At 37.5% G+C, this 25,385-nt stretch overlaps 1 protein-coding gene across 1 annotated transcript in view; it reads right to left on the bottom strand.

Moving 5' to 3' along the window:
- The window catches only part of dpp6a (dipeptidyl-peptidase 6a), a 246,464-nt gene extending 221,977 nt beyond the window's left edge, over nucleotides 1-24,487 (bottom strand). Inside the window, exon 1 of the mRNA XM_056738233.1 lies at nucleotides 24,038-24,487. Coding sequence (XP_056594211.1) covers nucleotides 24,038-24,088 — 51 coding nt within the window. The 5' untranslated portion in view covers nucleotides 24,089-24,487. The remainder of the gene's footprint in view (nucleotides 1-24,037) is intronic.
- Nucleotides 24,488-25,385: the final 898 nt, after the last annotated feature.

Raw genomic sequence — 25,385 nt, 5'->3', positions numbered from 1 at the left:
GCTTCGTGCAAAAAAAGTTAACGTACAGCCCTGGGAACCTAATTAATAGGTGTGTGCCAGAGGCTCCTCGACTGCCAGAGAGCAGCTGCCCAAACGGTGGGATTTGGAACGGCAGATTGAGACGCCACAGCCTGCCATTAAGCAGGCATCAGTGGTTGCTTATGCTGCCTGCACTTTATGTGAATGTGGTGGCTTGCAGAGCTGAGTGACGCCGCACTATGGCTCAATATGGCCCACAATCAACCGTGCCTGCTTCCTGTGCCCATTTCCACCGCCAAAGTGTACATCAAACAGCGAAGCTTTCGATATCAATCAGTCAAAGCTTGAAGAAACTGTCCCTGACGACCCTCTACGGCTCTTACAAAGGTTCTCTAAAATAAAAACCCTTTGAAAGTGTTTTTGAGGTCAATACCTGCTCTGGCTCGGACGGCAGTTGAGATATTGCATGCCTGACGAGTCTGACAAACAGAACAGAAGTCATTTTGAAGTCATGACTCTAACCTTCACTCACATCTCCCTATTATGTGCATATGATTGGCAAGGCATTAGATATCTCCTGCACTCTGGAGGGGGCTTGATGCCAATTGAAATGTAACACACATTCAGACTTCAATCAGACGGATGAATATGAAACAACTGAACGCTTCGCCGGAGAAGAACCATCTCACCTCTTGCCACTGATCCATAATGCACCCTCTATGATTTCATTTAGTCCCCCTCTCCCCATTGACCACAATTGGTTTGAACAGTTACAGGCTATTCAATTCTTAAAAAAAAGGCTCTTTAAACATTTAACAGCCAATCATTAACAAGCAATTTGTTCTGCACCGAGTGTTTTGTCATACAACCACAGGAAGTGACAGCCAAATGGGTGTTCTCTTTTTCATTAAAACAAATAGTCAGACTGGAAAGGAAAACGCAGTCATTGTTTACCCACACTTACCTCATTCTATACTTGTTTGACTTTCTCATCAGCGAGACACAAAAGGAAGTCCCACTTTTACACATAACGAATGGATCTTGTGAGCTTAAAAAAGACAAATGAAACCTCAAACAGTTGTCCATTTTACTTGTGTATGTGTCCCAAGTCTTCAGAAGACATATGATAGCCATTCCATTTGTATTCAACTGGAAAAAAATACAGCTGCTAGGCCTTTTAAAGCACAAGTATGACCATTTAACGCTCATTTAATTTTCCTTGCAATGGCTACCTGTGAAACAAAAAATAAGAGTTTATTATTTGTCTACAAAGCCTTTTAATAATCTTGATCACGTTTATTTCTGTATTTTCAATGTCTCTCCTGCAGTGTTTGCTTTAAAGCATTCCCTTGCCATAATCACACTACAAATAGCATGGTTTAAAGCCATGTGGTAAAATTATGGTTAATTTTCGTGAAACCTGACAGACCTAGCACCTATTTACTTTCATTTATGGTCTATACGAGTGTCCAGGATATGTCCAGGATACTACTTAAAAATCCACCTGTTGAATTCAAGTACAAAGTGAGTGAGTGCGTTTGACACTTTCGGGTCAATTCACCCTTTCCCAGGCCATGGGTCCCAATGATTCAGCAATACTTTCAGAGCATTCCAAAAATCCAGTCTTTAAAGACCACTTTTGCTAAACAGACATTGGGCGCTATATTTTAAAGTAACAAGTTGGCGTTTCCAAATCGACTTTTGCTAGTTTAACTATGGGAAAAATTGTCAGCACGCCAGGCGAATGGTCTAAAAGGGTTGTCCCTATTCTCATAATGAATCACAGGTGTGTTTTGGGCAAATCGTGCAGTAAACCAATCAGACTTTATGACCCAGCTGCGTTTGCACCATGGCGGATTCGCTATTTATACGGCCGAACTTGCAAGAACAAAGACCAGACGCTTCTCCAGAAAATAGACGCATCTGCTCAGACCATCTACAGGACTAGCCAGAGTTTTCTTTTACTGTACACAATAATTATATTTTACACTGTAGTCCATTTATTTTTTTATGCGCCTATAGGCGCATGTTACAACACAGTCTCACATGAATTTGTGAAATTGTCACAAAATGTAATCTATTAATTCGTGTTCACCAACACGAATTTCCACCTTTTTTCGTGTCAATCAGAATGCAACTTTTGCGTGTCACCCAGCACAACTTTCCATCAAAAGAACTTTAATATTCGATATCTTTCATATGTATGAAAATATTCTATCAACGCAATCTGATGGGAATTCATACCTGTTTACACGGTGGCTCATTCGTGTGAATTCCTATTTCCTACGGTCTGATTCGTATGTTTTGTTATGATACGACTTTTCCCCTGTGACGTTAGGTTTAGGGGCGGCATTTAGGGAGCCATTTATCATTGCTTTGCAAACTCGTAAAACTAGCTTCTTTAGCTAAATTAGCCTTTGCGGCTGTTATTTCAGGGTTTGACTTGAGGTAAGGTGTTGGTTAGCCAACTCCTAAATTATTTGCGACTTCTTTTGATATCAGGTTAGAAGTTTATAAATGTACATACACGTGGTCTTTGTAATGAAAAATTGTTGTGCAGGTGACACCAAAAAAGGTTGTGCTGGATGACATAAAAAAATTGGAAATTCGTGTTAATGAACAGGAATTAATAGATTTATATTTTGTGAGAATTTCACGAATTCCCATGGGACTGGGTTGCATATTACTAACATGCTCTTTAAATAACCAAAAACAAATTGCGTCATTTTAGATCAGGTTTCAGTTGGTCAGTGGCCCTCTCTTTTTTACTTCCCTCAAAATAGCAACGCGCCAAAATTTCCTTGAACACACCTCATTTTCAGACCAGAATGCCCATGGGTGCACAAATGGGCGCAAATACATTTGCTATTTAAACATCGTGGCTCAGGACATGAAAAGATTACTGCGTCGGACTGAAACTAGATAAATACAGTTGCGACGCGCCTAGCGCCGGATGTACGATAGGGCCCATTGTGTTACATGGCCAAGTCCCTGATCATGCTCTGAGCATAGATAAAGACACCCCCGGGGAACCTTAGTAAGACCAGACCTCAAAAGCAGGACATCAATCTTATGTGTGAACCACTCAACAAGGGCATAATTTTAATTCCCATTATCTTTTAAGCCTCTTGAGTGAATTCCTTCAGCAACAACAGATACTAAATGGCAGCGTGGCTGAGAAACAAGGCGCTTTCATGCATTTATAAGTTAATTTAGATGTAGTGAGTGCTCCCATGATAAAGCGCTCTCATAATGGCCGGGGAATATTCTGTTCAGGGTCTCACAGGTGTTATTTAATTTTCTGTCTGACCACCATGGAAGATCTCATTAAAATTTTATCTGATAGAACCAAAGCCTTATAGAGACATGCATTAGAAGCAAAAAGCATCTTGCAGGCTGTGTGTTAAAGTTTAACGTTATATTACTAAAGTCAAAGTCTAGTTATTAGATGATGAAGCAATTCATTCTACACTATACAAAATCATTGTTTAATATTATTTCTATTGTCATCCAAATTCTATTCTATTTATTCTATTATTTCATTATATTTGCCCACACACGAAGATAACAAAAAATATGAACGCACAAACAGAAATCCTATAAAGTTGTAAAAATCATTTTAAATATTAGATAATGTTATTGTCCATTTGTGTGGAAGCTAATATAGTTATTATCTTACATTTTTAAAGTTGATGTTATGAGTGTCTTAATGTCATTTAATGTGTCTTTAATGTTATAAATGAGTCTTTTGATAACTGTTTATGATGCTACAAATTATTGTTACAACTGGTTTCTCCCACAGAATGTTTAAGAAAGCTGCAGTTTGTAATTTCTGCCCCACTTTCTGGAATCAAACAGACTTGCATTAACTGTTTTGAAACTTTTTTATGTACTATCCTCATCTGCTGGCATTTACAGGTCTTTAATACCTGAAGAAAGCTAGGATTTCGCTTCAGTGGGCGTTGATCCAATTGTGCAGGACCTTAGAAAGTAAAACAAAATGTTGAATTTGAAATTCGACATAAATCTCATCTGACTTATAACTTGGAAGCTTAAAATAAATGACATCATGGCAGTTCTGACTGGATAATGGCTCCACAATCTCAAAAGATTCTAAGAATTGACATCAAAGGGTAGCGGCCAGCTGAAAATATAAGCATTTATCTAGCCTTTCAGAATACAAAAGCATCAACCAGTAACTTATTTTAAAAGCAGAAAGATACTTTGTGGAGCTAGCTTAGTTATGGGTAGTTGACAAGTAAATTCCTCAAGTGTCAAATGGTGTGACAGTGACAATTTAGAAATAAAAAACTAATAATGATATTAAATGTATACAATTATTTTTTCAGATTTACGGGTCAAAATATTTAATGCAATTAAGGCTTGTTTTTTACTTCTGCGTCGGACCAATTTGGCAGCTTGAGTTGTTATATACAGAAGAACATGTAATTAATTTAGATAATTTGTTTGGAAAAGCGTATGATAAACCCGACGCTATCGCAGAGTTTTTTTTAAACTGAAGGGAAGGGGTTCAAGCATACCAATCACAGCGCTTGATGTCCGCGTCACATTTATGTGTTTCAGGCTACGGGGTAGGATACGAAATAGGGTACGTGTCTCTGTTTAGGCTACGGTGTGGGTCGACGCAGAAGTAAAAATCCATCTTACATTTAGATTACACAGCGCAGACACAATATAGGCAGCAGAAAGTTATTTTATTTTAAACAGCAGCTAAACACCATCTTGGCCATCTTCGAGCCACCTGAGCACATGAACTGGCGCTATATTTTACTTGTCTTTTCCGGTTTTACAGGGGCGCAACATACAACAGTTAGTCCATATAGACCCCTTAAAGGTCTTATGAACTGTGATTCTTTATTATTTTATAATGTTATACGGTCTACGTATGACGTTCGCGTGATTTTTACATAAAAAAACATCCCAAATCAGTAAGTAATTGGCATTTTCTACACAGGTTTTGTGGCCAGCTCTGCAAACGCTCGGTTTTAATGGGCTTTGAAGACTTTATAAGCCCCACGGCTTTGATTGGATAGCAGTTTGCGTTGTTGGAGCCCTCTGTGAATATGGTTAGAGACCTAACGTTTGGTTACACAGTACCACCATTCACAGTTTTCACACGGCATCAGTATTTGGAGACGTCCTGTGATTTATAAATGACCTCCCCACATAAGTTTTTCATGAGACACAATCGCACGGGATGAATTTACTCAAATTTACTGATTTATTTCCCGAATGTGATGGCAAGGCTTTGCGTATAGTTTGTATAGCCTATAGTTGTATTGCGTTTAATGATATATGACCGTACCTGTCTGCATTTAAGACCAGTGATTGCGAACCGGAAAAAAGATCACCACGACTGAGGGTCTTAAATGTTCCGAGAGTCACAATGATAAATAAACAAAAGGGAGACTCCCTTAAAACATAAAACCTTGAAATAATTATATATGAGCCCAACAAATCACAGAGATGGCGATTCGCACGGGCTTTAGATCACAGACAACCTCTGCAAGTAAATGACTAGGGTTGGGTATAGAGAACCGGTTCCATTTTAGAACTGGTTCCAAATGTCAAAGAAACGGGTATTCAATAGGACGCGCATTTCGGTTCTTTTTATCATTTCCTGAATGTTTCAATCACTCACAAACGGCATTGAGCCTTTTACCGTTGTATCTGTCTGTAAGGACCTGTGACAAGGACACACATGCGCAGTTCATTAACATCGATATGATTAGCAAACCTTCAAAAGTTTGGTTAAACTTTGTGAAGAAAAATGATAGCATTGGCACATGCAATACGTGTGGTAAAGGTATTTGGTGAAAGGGAGGAAGTAACTCTTATATGATGAAACGCATCATTAATCTAAAGAAATGCACCGTGTTTAAGTCTCTCAGCCTCGAGTACTCCGCTACAACGCACCAGATAACTTATAGCTATTATCAGCGTCTCACACTGTACAAAATACAGATAGAGATGAAAAGACAATCAGTTTTGTTAAAGTTACTTTATTTTTTTAAATAGTGATCACAATTAAATACATCTGGGAAGCCACAGGACATGTTCTAGTTTATTTTAAATGATATTAAATGATTAAAATAAACCTGGGAGTGGTGATCGATGATCAGCTTAAGTTCACAGATCAAGTTGCCAGCTCCGCCTGGTCCTGTAGATTCATCCTCTACAATATTAGGAAAATTAGACCGTTCCTATCAGAGCATGCTACGCAAGTCCTAGTACATGCTCTTGTCCTGTCCAGGCTCGACTACTGCAATGCGCTACTGGGTGGACTTCCAGCTTGCACAACCAAACCTCTACAGATGATCCAGAATGCCACGGCAAGAGTTATCTTTAATGAACCGAAGAGAGCAAACGTTACTCCTCTATTCATTAAGCTGCATTGGCTCCCTATAGTCGCTCGCATCAAATTCAAGACTCTGCTCCTGGCGTACAAGACCACCACTGGTTAGGCACCCCCTTATCTTCACTCGCTAATGCAGACATATGTACCTGCCAGATCACTATGCTCTGCAAACGAACAACGTCTTGTGGTGCCATCCCAAAAGGCAGAAGATCTCTCTCACGCACCTTCTCCGGATCGGTTCCACCATTGTGGAATGATCTGCCCGCTGCTATAAGATCTGCAGATTCTGTAGCCATATTTAAAAAACGTCTGAAAATACATCTCTTCCATCAACATCTGACTGACCAGTTCTGACTTCGATTTCTTCTCTACTCTTTAAAAAAATAAAAAAATCTAACTTAGCTCTGTATACTGTGTTAGGTTACATGAGACGTCTTCTTTATTTGATTGCACTTATGCTTTTGTACTTATGCTGCAATTGCTTCTATTGCTCACCCCACCTGTAAATCGCTTTGGATAAAAGCATATGCTAAATGACTAAATGACTAAATTATATACATTTTTATTTTTAATTCAATCATTTAAAAAAAAAAATTGTATTCTATTCACAAATATCTAGCAACTGCATTTTATATATTTTATGTTGTATTTTTGTGTTATACACAGTAGTCAAACAGTAGAAACTGTTTTCTTAAAGTATTTGCTATTTTAGAATATATTTCAATGGGAACAGAGAATCCATAAGAACCGGATTCGATAAGCAGAATCGGAACCGAAATCTCTAAAATGAAAACAACACCCAATCCTACAAATGACTAGAAGTCCCCAGGTAATACTAATCTCGTGCGATAGTGCTCAGGGCACATCAAGCAATGTCTAGCAAAGCAATAGTGACGCATAGCACAAAAATGTTTTACTCACATAAGATTGCTCCACCATTCCTATCGGATCCAATATTCACGACACAGCACTGCTTTTAAATTGTAGGCATTTCACAAATCCAGTGTCGATCTCTGCCTTGTTCACAAAGGAATCCTCCGAGAAATTAAGCGAACAACCATTCATATTTTCCCACATGAGCTGGAACGTCTTTAAAATAAAACTTTTACCCCGCATTACTTATGTCGGAATCCAAAGGCAGGTTATGCAGCAACTGTATTCCTCCACAACCAGGGGTGGCACAGTATTTAGCTATCTTTAACGGCATGTTTGTGTGTTGCTTTCTCACTCTATCTAGTTACGCACCAGTTCAGAATTGTCATGCGCGAACCAGTTGGCAGGGCTAGAGAAGTAGTCGTTGTTCAACCTATCAAGTTCATCATAGATGGGTGCATTCCAGAACCTGGCGTTCGTGTGTCAATAACAGATGTAATCTCAGTAACAAGGGCGTTTTCAGTTCTAACACTTACATGATGTTCACTTGAATACAATTCCCTCTTATATAACAAAAGCTCGGGTTCACACCATTAAACATAACCGTGAACCAATAACATGTTTTAGTCTGATAACAGACATATAACTACTTCTTACTATGATCTAGGAGTCACGGTTTTAGGGTCATGGGTTCGGTTCGGTTTGTGCTATGCTAAGGGAATAGGGACTATTGACAAATAAAAATAAGAACAAATTATCAAGCTTTTGATTGGATGAAGCTAAATAAAGCTAGATAAACCATAGCTTTTAGGTAGTTGAAATATGTTGCCAGTACAGCCCCGCAAGCCTGAGGTTTCGCTTTGCCAACGCAGCTAGTCTTTCTCTCTGTCTATCTGTGCATCGCCCAGCAGAAAACAGCAGCACTTTTAACTGACCGAACAAAACTGCGTTTCCAAAATTCTGTCACTGTTACAGACTGCTTGGGCATATGAACATGAACGTTCACGCTAAAACCTACATCACACAATAATTGCCCTGCTCCATAGCCAAGGTTCACCTCTGCTCCACAGCCCAGGTCAATTAATCAGATTATTTTTTTAATCGATTGACAGCACTAAAAATTATACATTATTTACCTTTTGATTTCATAATGTTTGCTGTCACACCATAAGACACATGGTAGGGCCCAGAATATTTTTTACCAGGATCACTGTAGCCCCTGACTGAAATTTTTAGGAGCGCAAGCTAAAAAATAGGATCACATATTAAATCAGCCTGAAATGCAATTATTCAATTATTTAACCCAAAATAACTGTATTACTGACACTAACAATAATTTACTTGATGACCGCAGATTAGTCTACCTTGAAGCTCTGTTATTGATAGGTGCTAAATAGAGAGGCTGTTATCTGAATTCATTTAAAACAACAGAAATTGCGTTTGTCTTAAAGTATGTATTTAATTGTTTACAGTGTTACACATTAAATCAAAATGAAAGGTCTGGTGTTGTTATGTTATTTAGATGATTTTATTGAGTATTAAGGAAACGTTCTTTGTCGTTTGTTCTTGCTGTGAAGGGATTTGAAAAAAATCAGTGCTATCTCAAGTAAGAAAACAGCTAAATTATGTTTCCTCCTCCTTTAGTGTCGTTCAAAATGTCTCATGTATTAAATCGTTTGTCCATGGGCTCAATAAATCGGTCATAACAAACAGCGACTCATAGTAATACGCTCACGTTGTGTGAGTGTGAACTAGTCAATGACTACCTGGATTGTGCGCATCCGCTGTAGCGGGAAACATCGGTGACGCAAGTGACCCGCACAGTTGACTTTTACACATATCCTGCACTTGTGGCAGGCCGTGTTCTACATTCTAAATTTGCAGGTCGCACATGCATGAGTACTTAAAAAAATGCTTGCGCTGTCTCTCAATCTAGAGACCTGCATGGTATGTTTTATTGTCAATTACCCACACAAGAACCCTTAAGTCCTTAATTTCTCCCAAACTCACATCATGGCTTAAGTCAATGCTGAGACACTAGCGTCAAGACTTTTTGTTATCAAATTCTTATTTTACTGGCAATTTATCCAATTTGTTATCCAACTTTAGATAGTTGTATCTATCAAGAATGTTACGATATCCAGCATTTGACTATGACTGTAAGAAGCCTACTTAACCTCCAGCAATAAAATCATGATTGGTCTGAATGGGCCATAAATCACGGCTGTAATTAAACACACTATGACATGACCGGAGGAGTACAGATCTCTGGAAAGTATGAAAATGGTCTCTTTGCGTGACTACCCACAATTCCTAGCTCTGGGGGAGAGAGACATATGAATAGTTTGATAAGAGAATTTCCCAGTGCCTCTGTCACTTACTGGGCTACAAACAAAATGATGTGCATGAATCATATGTATCTGCTTGCTGAAATGTGTGTGCCACACTTTCGACTGTGACGCCAATGCAGAGACCAAAAGATGGAGAAAGAGATGACAAGCTGACATGTTGATTCAGCCATTTACAGGAGAAAATCGCACTCAAGGCAAGGAAGATTTTAAAACAACACTGTTCAGGTCTAAAACTTTTCAATTCTGCAAGTGTGAAAACCGTCAGCAGTGTCAAAGCACATTTCAGAATGTTTTCTGCAGTTATTTCAAATCAGCAAAAGCTGCAAAAGTTACAACCCAGTGAATGAAAGCAATCAACCGAAAACCAGGTGGGAAAATTATATAAAAATATAAAAAAACATCTAGCACTTAATGTAAAACAGCTAGACTTTTTTTTATTAAAGTAAACCGTATTATGACCATGAACTTCTTTATAGTTCTTAAAGGAAATATATTGTGGTAAAATATGGAATAAATATACAGACAAACTAAAACAAAATGCAACTGTCCAAATAATAATCTAACACTATTGTGTGTCATCTTGATCTTAAAGCTTACTACAAAATAATGAATTTCTCTATTTCTCTTTTCAATTGAAAAGCCAAAGAAAAGTTTAAAAAAATCCAAGGTAGGTTCAACTATTAAATGTTGCAAAGCAATGTACTGAACGGACAGATCGGGTCTGGAAACTACATTAGGTGTTATATCTACTGTAGGATGAGCAGTCGTTATCGGTTGACAACTCTTAGGGTGCGTTCATATTTGTAGATCTTTAGGCTATTTTATTCAGGAGCAAATAAAATAAAAAATGTAATCCTGGTTCGCTTAAAGATATTGAACCTAACAGCTTTCGTGTGAAGTCACAACGTGAATGGACAGCTTTAATGATCTAATAAAAACTCATTTTATATTACCAAATCACTTGATTTTCGGGTCATATATTGCAATCACTTCCTCTTTTTGGCTCGGTATAACAAAAAATATAACGAACCTTGTGCGCACCAAGCAAGCGGACCGAGACTGCTGAAAGCATGGGTCTCAGTCACCTTGTTTGGTGCGCACCAGGGTTCGGGTGGCAGCGTTCACACTAACAGAGCAATGGCACCAGAGTTTGTTTTAACCGAAGCAAACGGCATATGTGAACACACCCTTAAGATCTAAATATGTTGCAGTTAATTTGCTTAAAAGGAAATATCTACAATGTACTTTGGGATAAAACTGGGTAAAAGTATTTCATGTGGTCTTTAAGCTGTGTCTGCGAGAGCTGCAAGACCCAATCCTCTGATATCTTAATGCGCAGATGCAAGGGCAAAAGTTTGATTTAGACATTGGTGGGGACATAAAATTGGTCTGCAGATATATAATATTTTAATAATACTTTTAATAGTTTTCTACACTGTTCTTCATTGTTGTCAGTCTCATTGCTACACTGTGTATTGCTGTCTACAGCAAGATCAGTTTCCTTAGAAATACTCCAGACTATACAATAACCCACTCATTATTAACTACTGTATGTTCAACTGTATCCGTAGTCTGGATAAAAACTACTTTGATATGTACATATTTATGGCGATATTCTTAAAACTACCGTATGTATGACTGAGTGCTTAATAGACCAGTCACGATTCTGCCACGTCTTGTCAGGTTTTCTAGTCTTGGGGCAGGATCATGACAGTACCACGTGTTTTTGTGGAGAGAAACACATTATTGTTGGTCACAACATAATGTGCTTTCTCTCCGGTCTCGTGTTTAGCCCCGCCCCTCTCGTTTCCTAGTTAGCTTCCCTTTAGTGTTTCATTACCTACACCTGTCCCTTGTTAATTATCCTTTGTTAGTCTCCCTATTTAATGCCCTTGTATTTTTCATGTGCTTGTTTGTTTTGTATTACTTCGTACTGTTCGCCTGTGTGTTATGCCTTGCGAAGCCTTTATACATTGTTCCTGTTCCTGTCATCAGTTGGGTAAAGTCTAGTCAGTGTTTTAGTCAAGTGTTTATTCATAGTCAGTCTAGTCAGTGTTTTTGTTCTCTGTCAAGTATTCGTTCATTGTCTTGTGGTTTTGCCCCCTAGTGGGTTTTGTTTTGTGTTTATTGTATATTAAAGTGTTTTTGATAGCCCTTCACTGCCTGCACTTGGGTTCTGTCTACAATCCCTGAAAAGATCTCTATAACAGTGCAACTTTTTATAGCTCATGTTTTAAAAGCCTAATCACCTGCGACCCTGCCTCTGTCTATCCACCTGTGCTACAGCTTGGCAAGGCTGCTTCTGCCACCTAATAAAATGACACAATTGGTGGTGCATGCCATATGAACAATTCAAAACACTCATTTTAAACACATACTTAAACTTTACTGTAAATTCTCAACCTAACATTTATAACAGTACTTATGTATTTATGACACTACTATGTCATTATTTGACCTCATCTGTGACCCTCCCTCCCCACAACATGACAGGACTACCTGTGTCATTTGAGCTGACAAAAAATGCATTATTGCATTCCATATTTACAAATTTAGTGCTTAGACATTGATCGCTTACTATAAAAGTTACAAATGGCATAAACAAAACCAATTAAGAACCAAATTAAGTGGCTTACTTTGGTTTGTTTTAAATTTATATCATGTTTGTGATATACATTAAAATCCTCACACAGCAGGACTTACAACTTACAGTAAGGTGACCAGATGTCCCCATCTTCCGGACAGTCCGAGTTTTTGCAGCACGTTTAAAACAACCAGAAACACACTGAAAAAGACCAAACAACATATCCTACGGCAGGGGTTCTCAGCTCTGGCACGCGATATCCACTTTCCTACCGAGTTTAGCCCGAACTCTGATAAAACACCTGAAGAGGCTAATCAGTGATTTCAGGAACAGATGCATTCAATTTAATTGCGCAAATTGTTTGGCATATCGCATTAAAGTACCGCGAGAGTGATACTTAAATCTCATACGGTGATAGATTTGCGCAGCGCCGCATTAAGTTGAACGCATCTATTCCTAAAGAGGCTGATTAGCTTGTTCAGGTGTTTTATATCAGAATTGGGGCTAAACTAGCTGAAGTTATCGATTATTTTAGTTATCGAGTATTCTACCAATTATCCCATTGATTATACGAATATTCAGATAATTACTACATTTTTTTAATTAAAGAGCATTTCTAAATATACAAGAGAAAATAAGACAGGTTTTTAAAATGAACTAAATGCAATATAATACAAATATATAAATAGGAAACATAAATACAAATAAAAAATAATAATTTAAAAGATAAACAACTAACTCCATTTTATGCATGATGCATTTAGTTTACCTACATTAGTTTTAATTTTCAAAAGTTCCGTTTTTTATTTATTTGTCCACATAAAAACTACTGTAGTTAACCAGACTTTAATATTGGCGGGTCATAGGCAGATGCTTTTTTTGTGTCTGTTTGATAGCTTCACTTCACATAGCTTCACTCAGTTAAATGTTCTCAAAATAAACACATAGAGCAACTCTGGAGATGAAGTTGAAGTGTTCATGTCCTCATACAGCGCAGACGCAGATAAATCCATGAGAATCACGCGTGTAGCATGTTAAACTTTTCAGTTCATTCACTCAGACACACAGAACACCTAGGTGGAATGTTTAAATAACTGGATTATTCAGTTATTTAGACTCAATGCTGCCGGAAAACAAAGCAGGAAAATAGACTTAAACTAAGTAAATGGTTAGCCATTGATTAACGTCACACACAACAACAAACGCACTTCACACAAACAAGCGGCTCTGTTTAATGCACCTGCCAAACTATATCGCATGCATGACTTACTTATAAATACATATATGCCGCAATGTATAGCCCTGTTAGGCCCGCATGTGTTTAAACAGACTGATGAAGATGTGGGTCAGACCCGTGTGCACTTTGTCACATTGTTCTAACAATGAGGATGGTGTACTATACCGTACAGCTAATGATTGTTTGATTGATTGTATTATGACTGTTAACATGCATAACTTCTCTGTGTCTCTGCTGATAATCAGTGTCAGTTTTCAGGATCAGGCTCTGTGCTGAGCGTAGACGTCTGTCACAACAAACTCGCTTCCTCCTTGTTGACTATTGATCAGTAAAAACGCTAAATCAGTCGACTTTGAAATTAAACTGTAAACAGGTTTCCAGGCTCCATTAGCAAACTTCTGAAGGACTTTATTTTGTCCGACCTGTTTTCATTAGCACAAAGCGAAGACAATGAAATGACGAGCGAGAGAGGGAGGATAAATGCCTTAGATCCCATGGTGCTCTGGCATCTCATCTGCTGTTAGGAAGACAAACAGCCATGTCTCTAATCAAGGTTGTAGGTTTCCAAAGCATTATTTGAATGCCAGCTGAAGGTTAATGAGGAAAATTCCAGTGAATGCTGTCAATGAATGTCCTTATTCTAACAGCTGGACAGAGAGGACGGTTAGCATGCCAGTAACAGCGTGTTATTGTCACTGTGATGGAGGATGTTGCAATGCTATTTAATTGAAAAATGTGATTGTACAATTATTTTTGTCATGAAGGGCTTGACCATCAGAATATGACATTCAATGAGAATTTGAACTTACCCTATGAATAGTGTTAACACTTTAAAAGTATAAATGTTAGTTCCCCAAATATGACAATTCTCTCATAATTGACTTAAACTGAAAATGTTCATAATTGGACAAACTATTAATTTAAATAAAAAAAATTCAAATATCTCACACTCCAAAGGCACAAAACAGCTCTAGAGAAATAGCATAAGTATACAGTTATTAATGCAAAAGTACCTTATAGTTTATAATAAATATACTGTATAGACAAATTCAACACAACCTTGCAGCAATTCATAACTATTTTATGAGGTTGCTAATTCGTATGAATTTATACGATTTAATTTGTACGTTTTGATATAGTTTGCTTTCGTGTCAACGATGTCAGGTATAGGGGTGGGGTTAGGGGAGAGGCTTCAGTGTGTTTTTTTCTAATAATTGTACTTTTTTTGTACGATTCACATCGCATGAATTCACACAAATTAGCTTCCTAGTAAAATAGTTACGAAACTGCGCTTCCGTGTCTTCTCTCTTTCCTGACTTGTTTGGTACAAGTGGTGCTCTTCCGTGTTCATATGCAATCTCTTCCGATGAGCTCCATGTGTGTACGTGAGTGTAGTTAGCTCCATGTAGTGTATTTAACCGTCACTTGTATTTAAAATCAAAGAAGCGTTCATAATACAGCAACACATTGTGGAGAAAGGGCAAACGACATATAGTCTCTCAATAATGGAGATGTGTTGTATTGTGATTTTGTCCGATGATGTTGCGTTTATAAATCAGTATTTTAGCGGCAGTTAAATCGACTGCTGGTGGCACTCAGTTGTAAAATACAGTATAATGTGACAGTGTGTCAGAGAGAAGAAGAAAAACTGATATCAAGTGCTAACACTGACACGAGGCAAACACTACGTGATGACGTCAAAAATATGATAATTAGTTTGCGACGTCACCAGCAACACAAGTCTTTCAAAATCCTTTGGGAAACACTGAAGTTGACAAATTATCCTCAGTAAGCATTACTTTTGTAAGTAACGTGTCCCAGCACTCTGGGGCCTAAATTTTTTTAGCCTGTGTGGAGTATCTCTCCTGCAGATATAACTCAGTCCCCAGGTCTCTTTGGCACATTTAGTACTTTACTATGCTGTCAATCACTGGCTGTCCCTCCTGATTTAGATAGAGTCTGATCTGGCAGCTCATGCAGTGGACCATTGAGATTACACACTATAAGCACCTCCGGGTTTATCATTCAATGGGCATAGACCAGACTATGAAACACAATTAGATTCAATGGTATGAGTAAGCGGTAGAGGGCAGCTTATGACAGCAGACTTCTAATGAGCATGGCTGGGGGAAATCATCATTAATGCTCCTCACAAAGGCAATTTCCTCTTAGAGATCATGACACAGACCCCTTCAGCTGGTCTCCGCCTTCTCGACTTACTCTGCATAAAATGTTTCACTCAACCTGAACCAGGTATACTTATATTTTAAAAAGTGTTTTCCTATTAAGTACAACAACAATGTTACCAGACTCCTTAGGTCTTCCAAACGCATCTGAATAGGTTCCCGTCTAATCAGCTTCATTTATAAAGTTCTCATTTAGTGGTTCCTGGCTGGCTTTGTTATAGTACTAATATTTCCCATTAGAGTAGCCACCCAACACCCAAATTGTTTATTGTACAAATGTATACAAATGTATCCTTAATGTATATTAATACAACCATTAACTTTCTAAGTATTTTGTTTCTAATATTTTTTTTATTTTACCGATGATAAAACAATTCACGGTGCAAGCAAGATGGACCACTGCCATTTCTATAAATGGGGAGGGAATGCTATATGTAATAATATTGAGGCAAAATTTCCAATAAAAAAAAACAGCCATTCGTCAATTGATAAAGACTGACATTCTCGTGAGGCACTTGCCAACCTGTGTACATGCCCAGTAGCTGAAGCAACCTTACATTTTTTTTACAATTAATATGGTACAGTTGGTTTATTTGTTGATCAGAAGTATGCAATGTAATTGTGAGTTATGGTATTAATTTCAGAAATATCTGTCTCTCCCGTTCAAGTAAATAGGGCTGTGGTTTGCGATAGCTGAAATAGCCAAGTGCCACGACATCTGTGAACCGACTTTACCGCAACATACATTGTGGTTAAACTATGGGACACATCACCAACTTGCCCGGAAAGCACTTAGTATAGTAAATAACAGATTTATGAAAAATATCTGAAAACATTCTTCCTGAAATAAAGTGTGTATGTAATTGGGCACTATGCATTCAGTATAATACTTGGATTTGGAAGGTCAACAACAGTACACAAATGCTGTTGAACGTTCCATAACAGAAATTATTTATAATTTTTGATCTACAGCATTACTGACTGTAGTTGTGTAATTCGGTTTTGACTGACTTAAGACGCACTTTTAAGTAAATCTTAAAATAGTATTATTTGTGTCACTCATCCTATATGCTTCTAAATTACAGCTCCAAACTATCATTAAATACCAGATGGCATAAGGTATTCATTTTAGCAAGGCCGCAAGCCATCTGAATCAATTATAATGCATTAGCAGAATCATTTCATCTAATCTGTGTGCAACGTAAAGGCACAGGGTGAGGCAAAAGGCATGATGAAATATTCATCTATTGTAAACTCATTATTTGGCTTGCAAAATGGCTCACAGTTGTCTTGGTGAGTGGTGATGGATTGCTTTAGACCGAAGCACCGGTGGAACAAACAGAGTTGGCAGGGGAAAACAGAAGCCTTTATGAGCAGGATTCAGTATATGCTTCGACATCCATCCAATCACAACGGCACGTGCAGGAGAGCAAAACTCTTACAACACCAACACAATCAACCTGCCTGGATTCTCTTTACACATAAAGAACTCTATCATATGAATATATGAAGAGTTTGGTTCCAAAATGAGATTTGGTTCCAAGAACTATGTTTTTATTTTATTTTCCAAAATCATGTTTTTTAATATGTTATCTTGTTTTTTTATGTTTTATTGTGTTAGTTAGCTGTTTGTTTTTCTGGTTATTGTAGCTTAAATAAATAAAATAACAACTGTAGTTTGATTGATTTTATTTGGAATGCACAATCAAAAAACATGATTTTTGAAAAATGTAAAAACTGAGATATCTCATCTTTCAACCAAACTCTACCTATGTAGACACATTTCAGAAACACACCTGCGGTATCTCTGTTAATATGCATTATTTTAGTTGTTTTACCAATGTGATTAAATAAAGATTATGCGCAAGGATATCTGCTTTTCTTCAGATCCTTGCCCTGAGAAAAAGACCCAAGATGTTTTCAGAATTTCAATTTCTGATTGCAGACTTTAGTATCTCATCAAACTCATCCCAAAAACTAAATTATCTCAGCTGAACTATTAAATGCTTTATAACCCTTCTGTATGAGAACAATTCTCATACAAATTATTTTATCTCTACAAACGAATATTATCATAAACACCTAAAACAAAATTAATAAAACTGGAATTAAAAAGGTCTCCTTAGCTATGAAAGAACAGCCTCTGCGCAGTAAAATATTCCTCTGAAGATGAAAATAAATTGAAAGGTTCCTTGGGAATCTGATTGCTTAAAAAACATTAAAATCACAACAGCTATTATACCCACTAGCCTGAATATGCTCTCTTCAGCTAGACAGCTCCAAAAACTTAAAGCTTGTATTTCTGTTTCTCTTCATATTCAAATTCAAGCAAAGCTTGGAAAGTATGCAAATAGAAATGCACATCCATGACTTGCAATTGCAGGTTACAGCACAATACCACTCACCTCTATCCCCAGTATAATGAAACCTGTATACCAGATTTTGATTGAATCTGTAATGAAACGGCTTGAAAATATCAGGATATTTACCTTTCTGGCTAATGCTTTCTTCTCTGTACCACGTATGATACAAGAATAATTTTTACTGGAATTCATTATGAACATATTCGCTCCCCTGAATTCACTCCCGAAATTCCCCTTCAGAGTTTATTTACTTCCTCAAAACGTAATCATTTTCTAAACTAAAGTTGAAACAAAAACAAAAAAAATTTGCATTGGATTTAAAAACTTCAAGACAAAGGTCTGTAGAAAGTAAACAATGCTGACAAGTTAAAAATGTTTAAGCGTTTTCAGAAGTCTTTAGCAATTACAGACATTAAACCATAACTGATAAACGGGCAAATGTGTTAAAATCTCAAAACCTGAATTATTTTCAAATCCTGTATAAACTGTGAAAAACACAGATCAAGATAAACCAGGATTACATCAACCCCGGCTGTAAAGTGAGACAGGGTTAAACAATTTCTTAGGCGAAAAGCTATTTTTGATTTCTTGATATGCATTGAAAGAGAGTGACAAACAGCTTTGGGATGAGTTGCAAGGTGAAATCATCTAATTTATAGACAAAATATGTATTTTATGACTGGCTTAAAAAAATGTCGTAAAATCTCTCAGTAAATAACTGTGTTCATGTATTAAAGTTTGATGGTGGCGAAAATAACTCTTTATGCACGGTTGTATCTCTTAAAATTGCATGCAGTATTGCATTGAGAAAAACATTACAGATGATGGATTCCAGCAGGTCTAATGAAACGCTGCGGAAATCCAGCTCTGGCTTTGAAGAACGACGGACCACTTAAAGGTCACTATAAATCACGGTTCTCTTTCCCCGCTCGTGCTCCGCTCTCGTCTGGCGGGCCAACCCCAATCAAATAAACCGCTGCTCGGAGGCCGGGTGCATGCAAGCCTGCATTTAACAGCATGAAAACAGCTCTTCATCTGGGCTTGTAGACAGACAGTCCTGTTGGTTTTGCTCATTAGATTTACATGTGCCTTTAACTGATGTAACGTCGCTGTTCAGCTCCAATCGTCAACTCGAGAAAAAAGCCGCACAAAGAGCTGACATCTTCTTTATTCTCGCTTTCTGCTATTTTGCTGCATGCGTTTGTGGGAATTCTGAGTGAAAGATCATTCTATATAATTACATCAATATGTTGCCATTTGCTCCTCTTAGTGCCATAGTAACCACAGTGCCCTTGAGTGGCCACTGCAATGTTGCAATCACAGTTATCAAAGTAAAGTGCTGGACCATTACGAAGTTTGTGCTTTATGGAAAAAAATTACTCTGTGCAAACAGCCAATCAGTGTCTGAAGACAGTGGACAAACAAACACTCTATGTGTTAAAGATGTACCGTGTAGTTTTCCTATGGTAAAGTACACCATTCTATCCTAGCCAAATATAAAGAGACAACTGTAAATCTAACTCATGGCAATTCATACTTGACTATTTTACAGGTGGCTAAATCTCATCAATTTGTTCAATCTGATTCGTACATTTGAGTATGAGCACCTTTGTTGCCAGTGACAGATAGGTTTAGGGTTGTTGCTTTATTTATAGATTTTTCTAATAACATGAATTCCTGTGAGATCCTTCGTGTTTGAAACAGCATGAAGGTAAGGAAATGATTTCTAGCAAAATTTGGAGAATTTTACATTTTTTATATAGGTGAAATATTTGTTCAACTTCACTCTTTGGAGTAGATAGTCCATTAGCAAAGGAACTGAATCTTAATCACAGATGCAATTTAAAAGAGTCAATCGTGTTTTATAGCATAAATGATACTTCCATTCCTCAATAAAATGAACAAACATTCATTGAACAGTCACTGCTATAAAAACAACCGCTTCATTTTCCCAATTCATTGAAATCTACAATCAAAGTGTTGATCAAACATCAAACACTGCGTGCCAATCAATGAAACAAAATCATGGCATCCTGTTCTGTTGGGGGAGATTTCGGTTGGTCGAATATTTCTTTATCCATCATTTCCATCAGACTTCTCTTTAATTCAAGCAGACTTTCTTTGTCAGAAAACACAGTAAAAGGTTGAGAAATCAGGCATCTGTGCTCTACTCATGAGGATAAAAGAAGCAGACAGGTTGTCAGATAGGTACATGGCTCAAGCTGACATTTCTCATGGCTTGCTGGACAAAGATCTTGTTCCTACATAAAGGGGAGAAGTGTGCATCTAGTGTTCATGGTAAATGTGTCTCTTAAAAGGCAACAGTCTTTAGCCTTCTGTGATTTATCCTGATATGTATAACAATACAAAACGTCTTCCCCTAAACTGGGGCTGTCAAAATTATTAAATAATCGTCTCGTCGCACATATTTGACATAATCGCAACTACTTCTGATATGCTGAATGCAATTACTTATTTACAAGATTTTCACATTTCCAAAGGATATGTTTTCTTCATTGAATGAATTGTAATTAATTGTTACTAAGGTCAAAGCCTTAAAACAGAAATTAGTAATGACAATTATTGCCATAATCACAATTATTTTTAGACAATTAATCATCAGCTAACTTTCATATTCGTGAAAACACTTCAATAAGGCTATTTGACAAAGTAAGCTCAATTTCAGCAGATGTTAGAAGAACTTTGCTTTGATGACTCGAGCACAACAAGACAAGAAAGATACATGTTAAGCAAAACGACTGACTCTGATTTCATTTTAACTTCAGCCAGTATATAAAATGTATGACTGATATTTTGCATCCAGAGACAGATGTGAAATAAATCCTGCCTTCAAACACGTTTCATGTACTCTTAACAGATATTGTACTGGTTGCTTTGTGTTTGAAGTGGGAAACAGCCTTGATTTCTGTTCCTGACATGTCAAAACTATTAATACACAAATGAACTGGGGGATATGAGAGACATAAAACATTTACTATTTGCTGGGCTGTACGTAAATTTTTTTGCTCATAGCACTGCTGCTACAGAGTTTAAAAGTTTTGTAGCACAGGACAAAAAGTTGTAGCATATAGTATAAAACTACTGTAGTATCCCATAGTACTGCAGTAAAATTCCTAGATACTATAGTGCTTTTGAGCCTAACTATCGAATACTACAGTGTTAACTACAACTTAATTTACTACAAGGGAACTACAATTTTCTATAGCAAATAATCCGAGTTTTTATCAGTGTTTAGGCCAGCGGGACTTTTATTTTGACGGTTCGCCGTGAAGACGCTTGAGTTAGTGTGTGTTTGATGATAGCTTCACTCAAACAATAAAATGCTCGTAAAGTAAACACTCAAACAGCAACTGAGATGATGTGTTCATATGCTCATACAGTGCAGATGCAAACAAATCCACGAGCATCCACGAGTGTAGCAGGTTGAACTGTGTAGTTCATTCACGCAGATCAGACAGATGACGTATTTAAATAATGGGATTCCACGTATGTGAGTCCGCAAACATGGACTCAATGCAACTGCAAAACTCACAAAATAGATTAAAACTAAGTCAAATAGCGGTGCGCCATTGATGTCAAACACAAACAAGCGAAATGACATATACAATTAAGACAAAAACGGAGCTCCCGCATGTGTGCTACACTGGCTAATTTGTTCTTAGCTCAGAACGATTTTTTTGTAGCATGTGCGATATATGTAGCACGGTGACATATTTCACACTGTACAGCTCTGACTGTTTGTATAAAGTAATAAAAGGAATAGCTCAAATTCAGACACTTTCAGACTACGTGCCTGTAAATCAGTCTCATTTAAAAGAGGGCAACAAACTTTGTTTCTCTTAAAGCAATCCAATGTGAGGATTTCTGCAGTACTAGATCAGACAGAAGCGTGAGCGACTGTAGATTTAGCGTCTGGACCTCAGTCTCTCTGGGTCACTGAGACATTCACCCTGGAGCTATAATATTCCAATATTTCACTGCGCTTTAGGTGTGATCAAATTTTAATGAATCCTCTCTCATCTCGACTCTGGAGAGTTAAGGTCACCTCTGCCTTTAAAGCAGGTTAAAATAAATCTTACAAACTGTGTTTATTGCTTTGACTCAATTCTAAGACATGTAATCAACAACACCTCTAAAGTGCTATCTAGTTTTTACATAGAGGTTGCATCTCTCAACTCATGCCAGCAACACCAAAATCATGGATTTCGAAACCCAGTGTCAAGGCAGTTTGTGGCATAAGAACCAACTTTTTAATTTATTGATACGTGTTCATATTGTGTTCACACACAAATTTCCCCCTTTATTCGATTCACTCAGCACGACTTTCAATACACAGACCACGTGTGTATGTACCAGTAGCAAACCGTGATGTTTGAGCCATGGCCCTCTGTGCACGCGCAACAGCCCCCCCCCAAACACACACACCACAGTAAAGTAAGGTATTTTACCTTACTGTGCTTTTCTATATGAGTAAGAATACATAATTATACCATCACACTTACAACATGATACATTTACAATGCTCCCCCAGACTTGAAATGCAACAAGCTGAACACAGCAAGACAGTTATCACCAAAATAACACGCAATACAAAATCTAATAATTATTACACATATGCATTATGATCGCCGTGTCACGTGTATTTGCTCTTCAACAGAATAATGGACCACATGAGAGACACTGCCTCCCAGTTTGATCATAAAACCAACACAGACTAACGTACACAATGCCAGTTTAAAGAGCGTCAACTCATGAGAGCGCTCTCAGCTAGAAAACCGGTGCTACACTAGCAGACAGTTAACAGAGATTCACCAGCGAATAAATTATGATAAAACTATAATAAATATTAAACTGGTAAAGAAACTAAATGTACGTAACCGCAGTAGAAAATTTACCATTTATCTGATGAAATGTCACTGTTATGCAGAATAACAGCAGATATGCAAGCACAATATATATTTTAGACTGACCACAGTCAAAATAACTTAAATAAAGTCTCAAATAAAGCTAACATTAACAAATGTGCACATCAGCAACCAAAATGAATTGAGGCAGGGCGCCCTGATAAATCATATAACTTGATGTGAACCGTGTTTATCAGCTTTTCTCTATTTTTTTCGAGACTTGATAACAAAGATCATCCACATGCTGTTTTGAGACGTTTGCCACATTAATTCTTCTTTTTACAGTTTATGGGCAGTTGGCGAAGCAACTTCGTGTGCTTCTTTCACTGTACGAGACGGTTGGTGAACAACCCCCCAGACAGCGGAAAATTTAGGAGCAAGGGCACCCATTTAGAAAAATGTTATGATTGGTCAGTTTTACAGTCACTCAAAATTCATCTGGAGGTGGCAAAGCAATAATAAATTGCTCCCCTGCCCACCCCTAAACCTAACATCACATGGGCAAAGTCAAATCATAACAAAACAAAATATACAACTGAGGAATTCCATCTTGTAATGAATTCCCATCAGATTGCATTGATATATATATTAATACATATGGAAGATATTGTGTATTAAAACATGTTAGATTAAAAATCGTGCTGAGTAACACGAAAAAACGTCTAAATGACAAATACGGAAGAAAACGGAAAATTCGTGTCCATGAACACGAATTAATAGAGTACTGTCCGTTACATATGTCACGAATTCCCGCGATTCTGGGTTGGGATTTCCCTGAGACTCATACTGATTCCTCCAATGGACTTCAAGGTGTCTATTTAAAAATGTTTGACAATGGCAACACCATATTTAAGGCTTCTCTTTAAGGCACCTTTGTCATGTCATATAAATCTAATGTTAGGCGATTATGAACTATTACAAACTATTATTGACAGTCATCTCATTATCAAAAAGTCTCTCAATCAATCTGAATTTACCCTATAGGCTATACCAAATATATCTTGCATATATAAATCAAAACACAAGTCTACTATAGATTGTCATGTTACAATCGCTATACTTTTTGTGCTAAACAAACCTCATTGAAAAAGTCACTTTCTCGCATCTACACGTTCACTTTCTACTGCGCACTCGTGTCGTAATAAACAGGCTCCGCTTACCATCATGTTTCCCTGCATTTTGGCCGTTTCGATTAAATTCTTCTCCTTCATGTCGTTTGTCGATGTGATTGATGTCTTGTTTTTCGGTATCGGCGTCTCCGCTGGTTCCGCCCGGTCCGGTTCAGCAGCAGTCTTCTCTTCTCAGCACCCTGTTGAGCGCTCACACACTCAACGGTCTCTGCAGCCGTGTGGTATCTGGTATTTTAGACGCCCGGTGTCGTTTGTTTGCTATAAAACAGCATCGGTTGTGGCTCGGGACGGTTGTGTTCGCTTCAGAGAGAGGGATGAGCGTCAACTCGTCGCGAGAGTGAGTGCGTGTTGATCTCACACAGTCCCGCTGCTGCTGTCAGAGACGCGTCGCCGCTCTCAAGGGATGTACGTTGCGTTTTTCTTGAACTGCTGAACTCCATCAGATGTCTTTGTGGGTTTTATTTCACTGCGTCTTATTAAAAAGAGATTTCCAGAACACTGACTCTTTACATGAATATCAGCAGAACTGATAAACAGCTTTCTATCAGAAATAAACCGGTTTAGAGACGCATGTCTGATTACATTACATTGACTAGGCCTAAATCATTTTTTCCAATTATCATATTTCTGCAAGTATGTTTTGTAAGGTGATGTAAAATGATCGCATCATTCCCCCTTGGATTACTCTCATGTACGATTTTTTCATTAGTGGTACACTATTACGTTACAAATGATCATGCTCTAATTATACAAAGAAAATAAACAGGAAATATAAAAAAACGAAATAAAAGCATTAACAAAGACCGGGTTTGGACAGAGAAGCATCCCAGCCATGTTTGATATTAATAACGTACTTTATAAGAAAGATCAATAAAGTCACAAAACTTGCATGTTTGACTTTCTGCTGAATGTCCTTTTCTGATTCATTGATGAGAGAAAATCATGCAGGTTTGGAACAATGCAACAGTGAACAGGATAACAGAATTTCTGGGTGAACAATTCTTTTAAATGTCATCATTCAAACACTCTGATAAGGCAAAACCTTTTTCATTCAAATACAGACTGAGATCATGCTAGAGAAAATTATCACAGAATTAAATAAAATAAATAAATAAAATAGAAAATTCTGCAAACCATGAAAATGTTAAATCTTTTGTTGTGTAAAAGCTGTTTATTTCATAAAACTGCTGGATTCGAAGACATCTTTGTTCTGATGAGAAAGATATTTGGAAGAATACTTCTAACCAATTAGTTCTTGACCACCATTTCACTACCATAGCAGGAAAATGTCTTTGTTCTGTTGAACACAGAAGATGACGTTTTGAAGAAGGAAAGCATGTCATTTTGGAGCACTTTTGACAACCTTTGTCATTTTTTC

Source organism: Triplophysa dalaica, chromosome 23 (assembly GCF_015846415.1).
Source record: "Triplophysa dalaica isolate WHDGS20190420 chromosome 23, ASM1584641v1, whole genome shotgun sequence".
Lineage (NCBI taxonomy): Eukaryota > Metazoa > Chordata > Actinopteri > Cypriniformes > Nemacheilidae > Triplophysa > Triplophysa dalaica.
The sequence above is the reverse complement of the archived record's forward strand: the minus strand, read 5'-3'. Positions and strand labels throughout refer to the sequence as shown.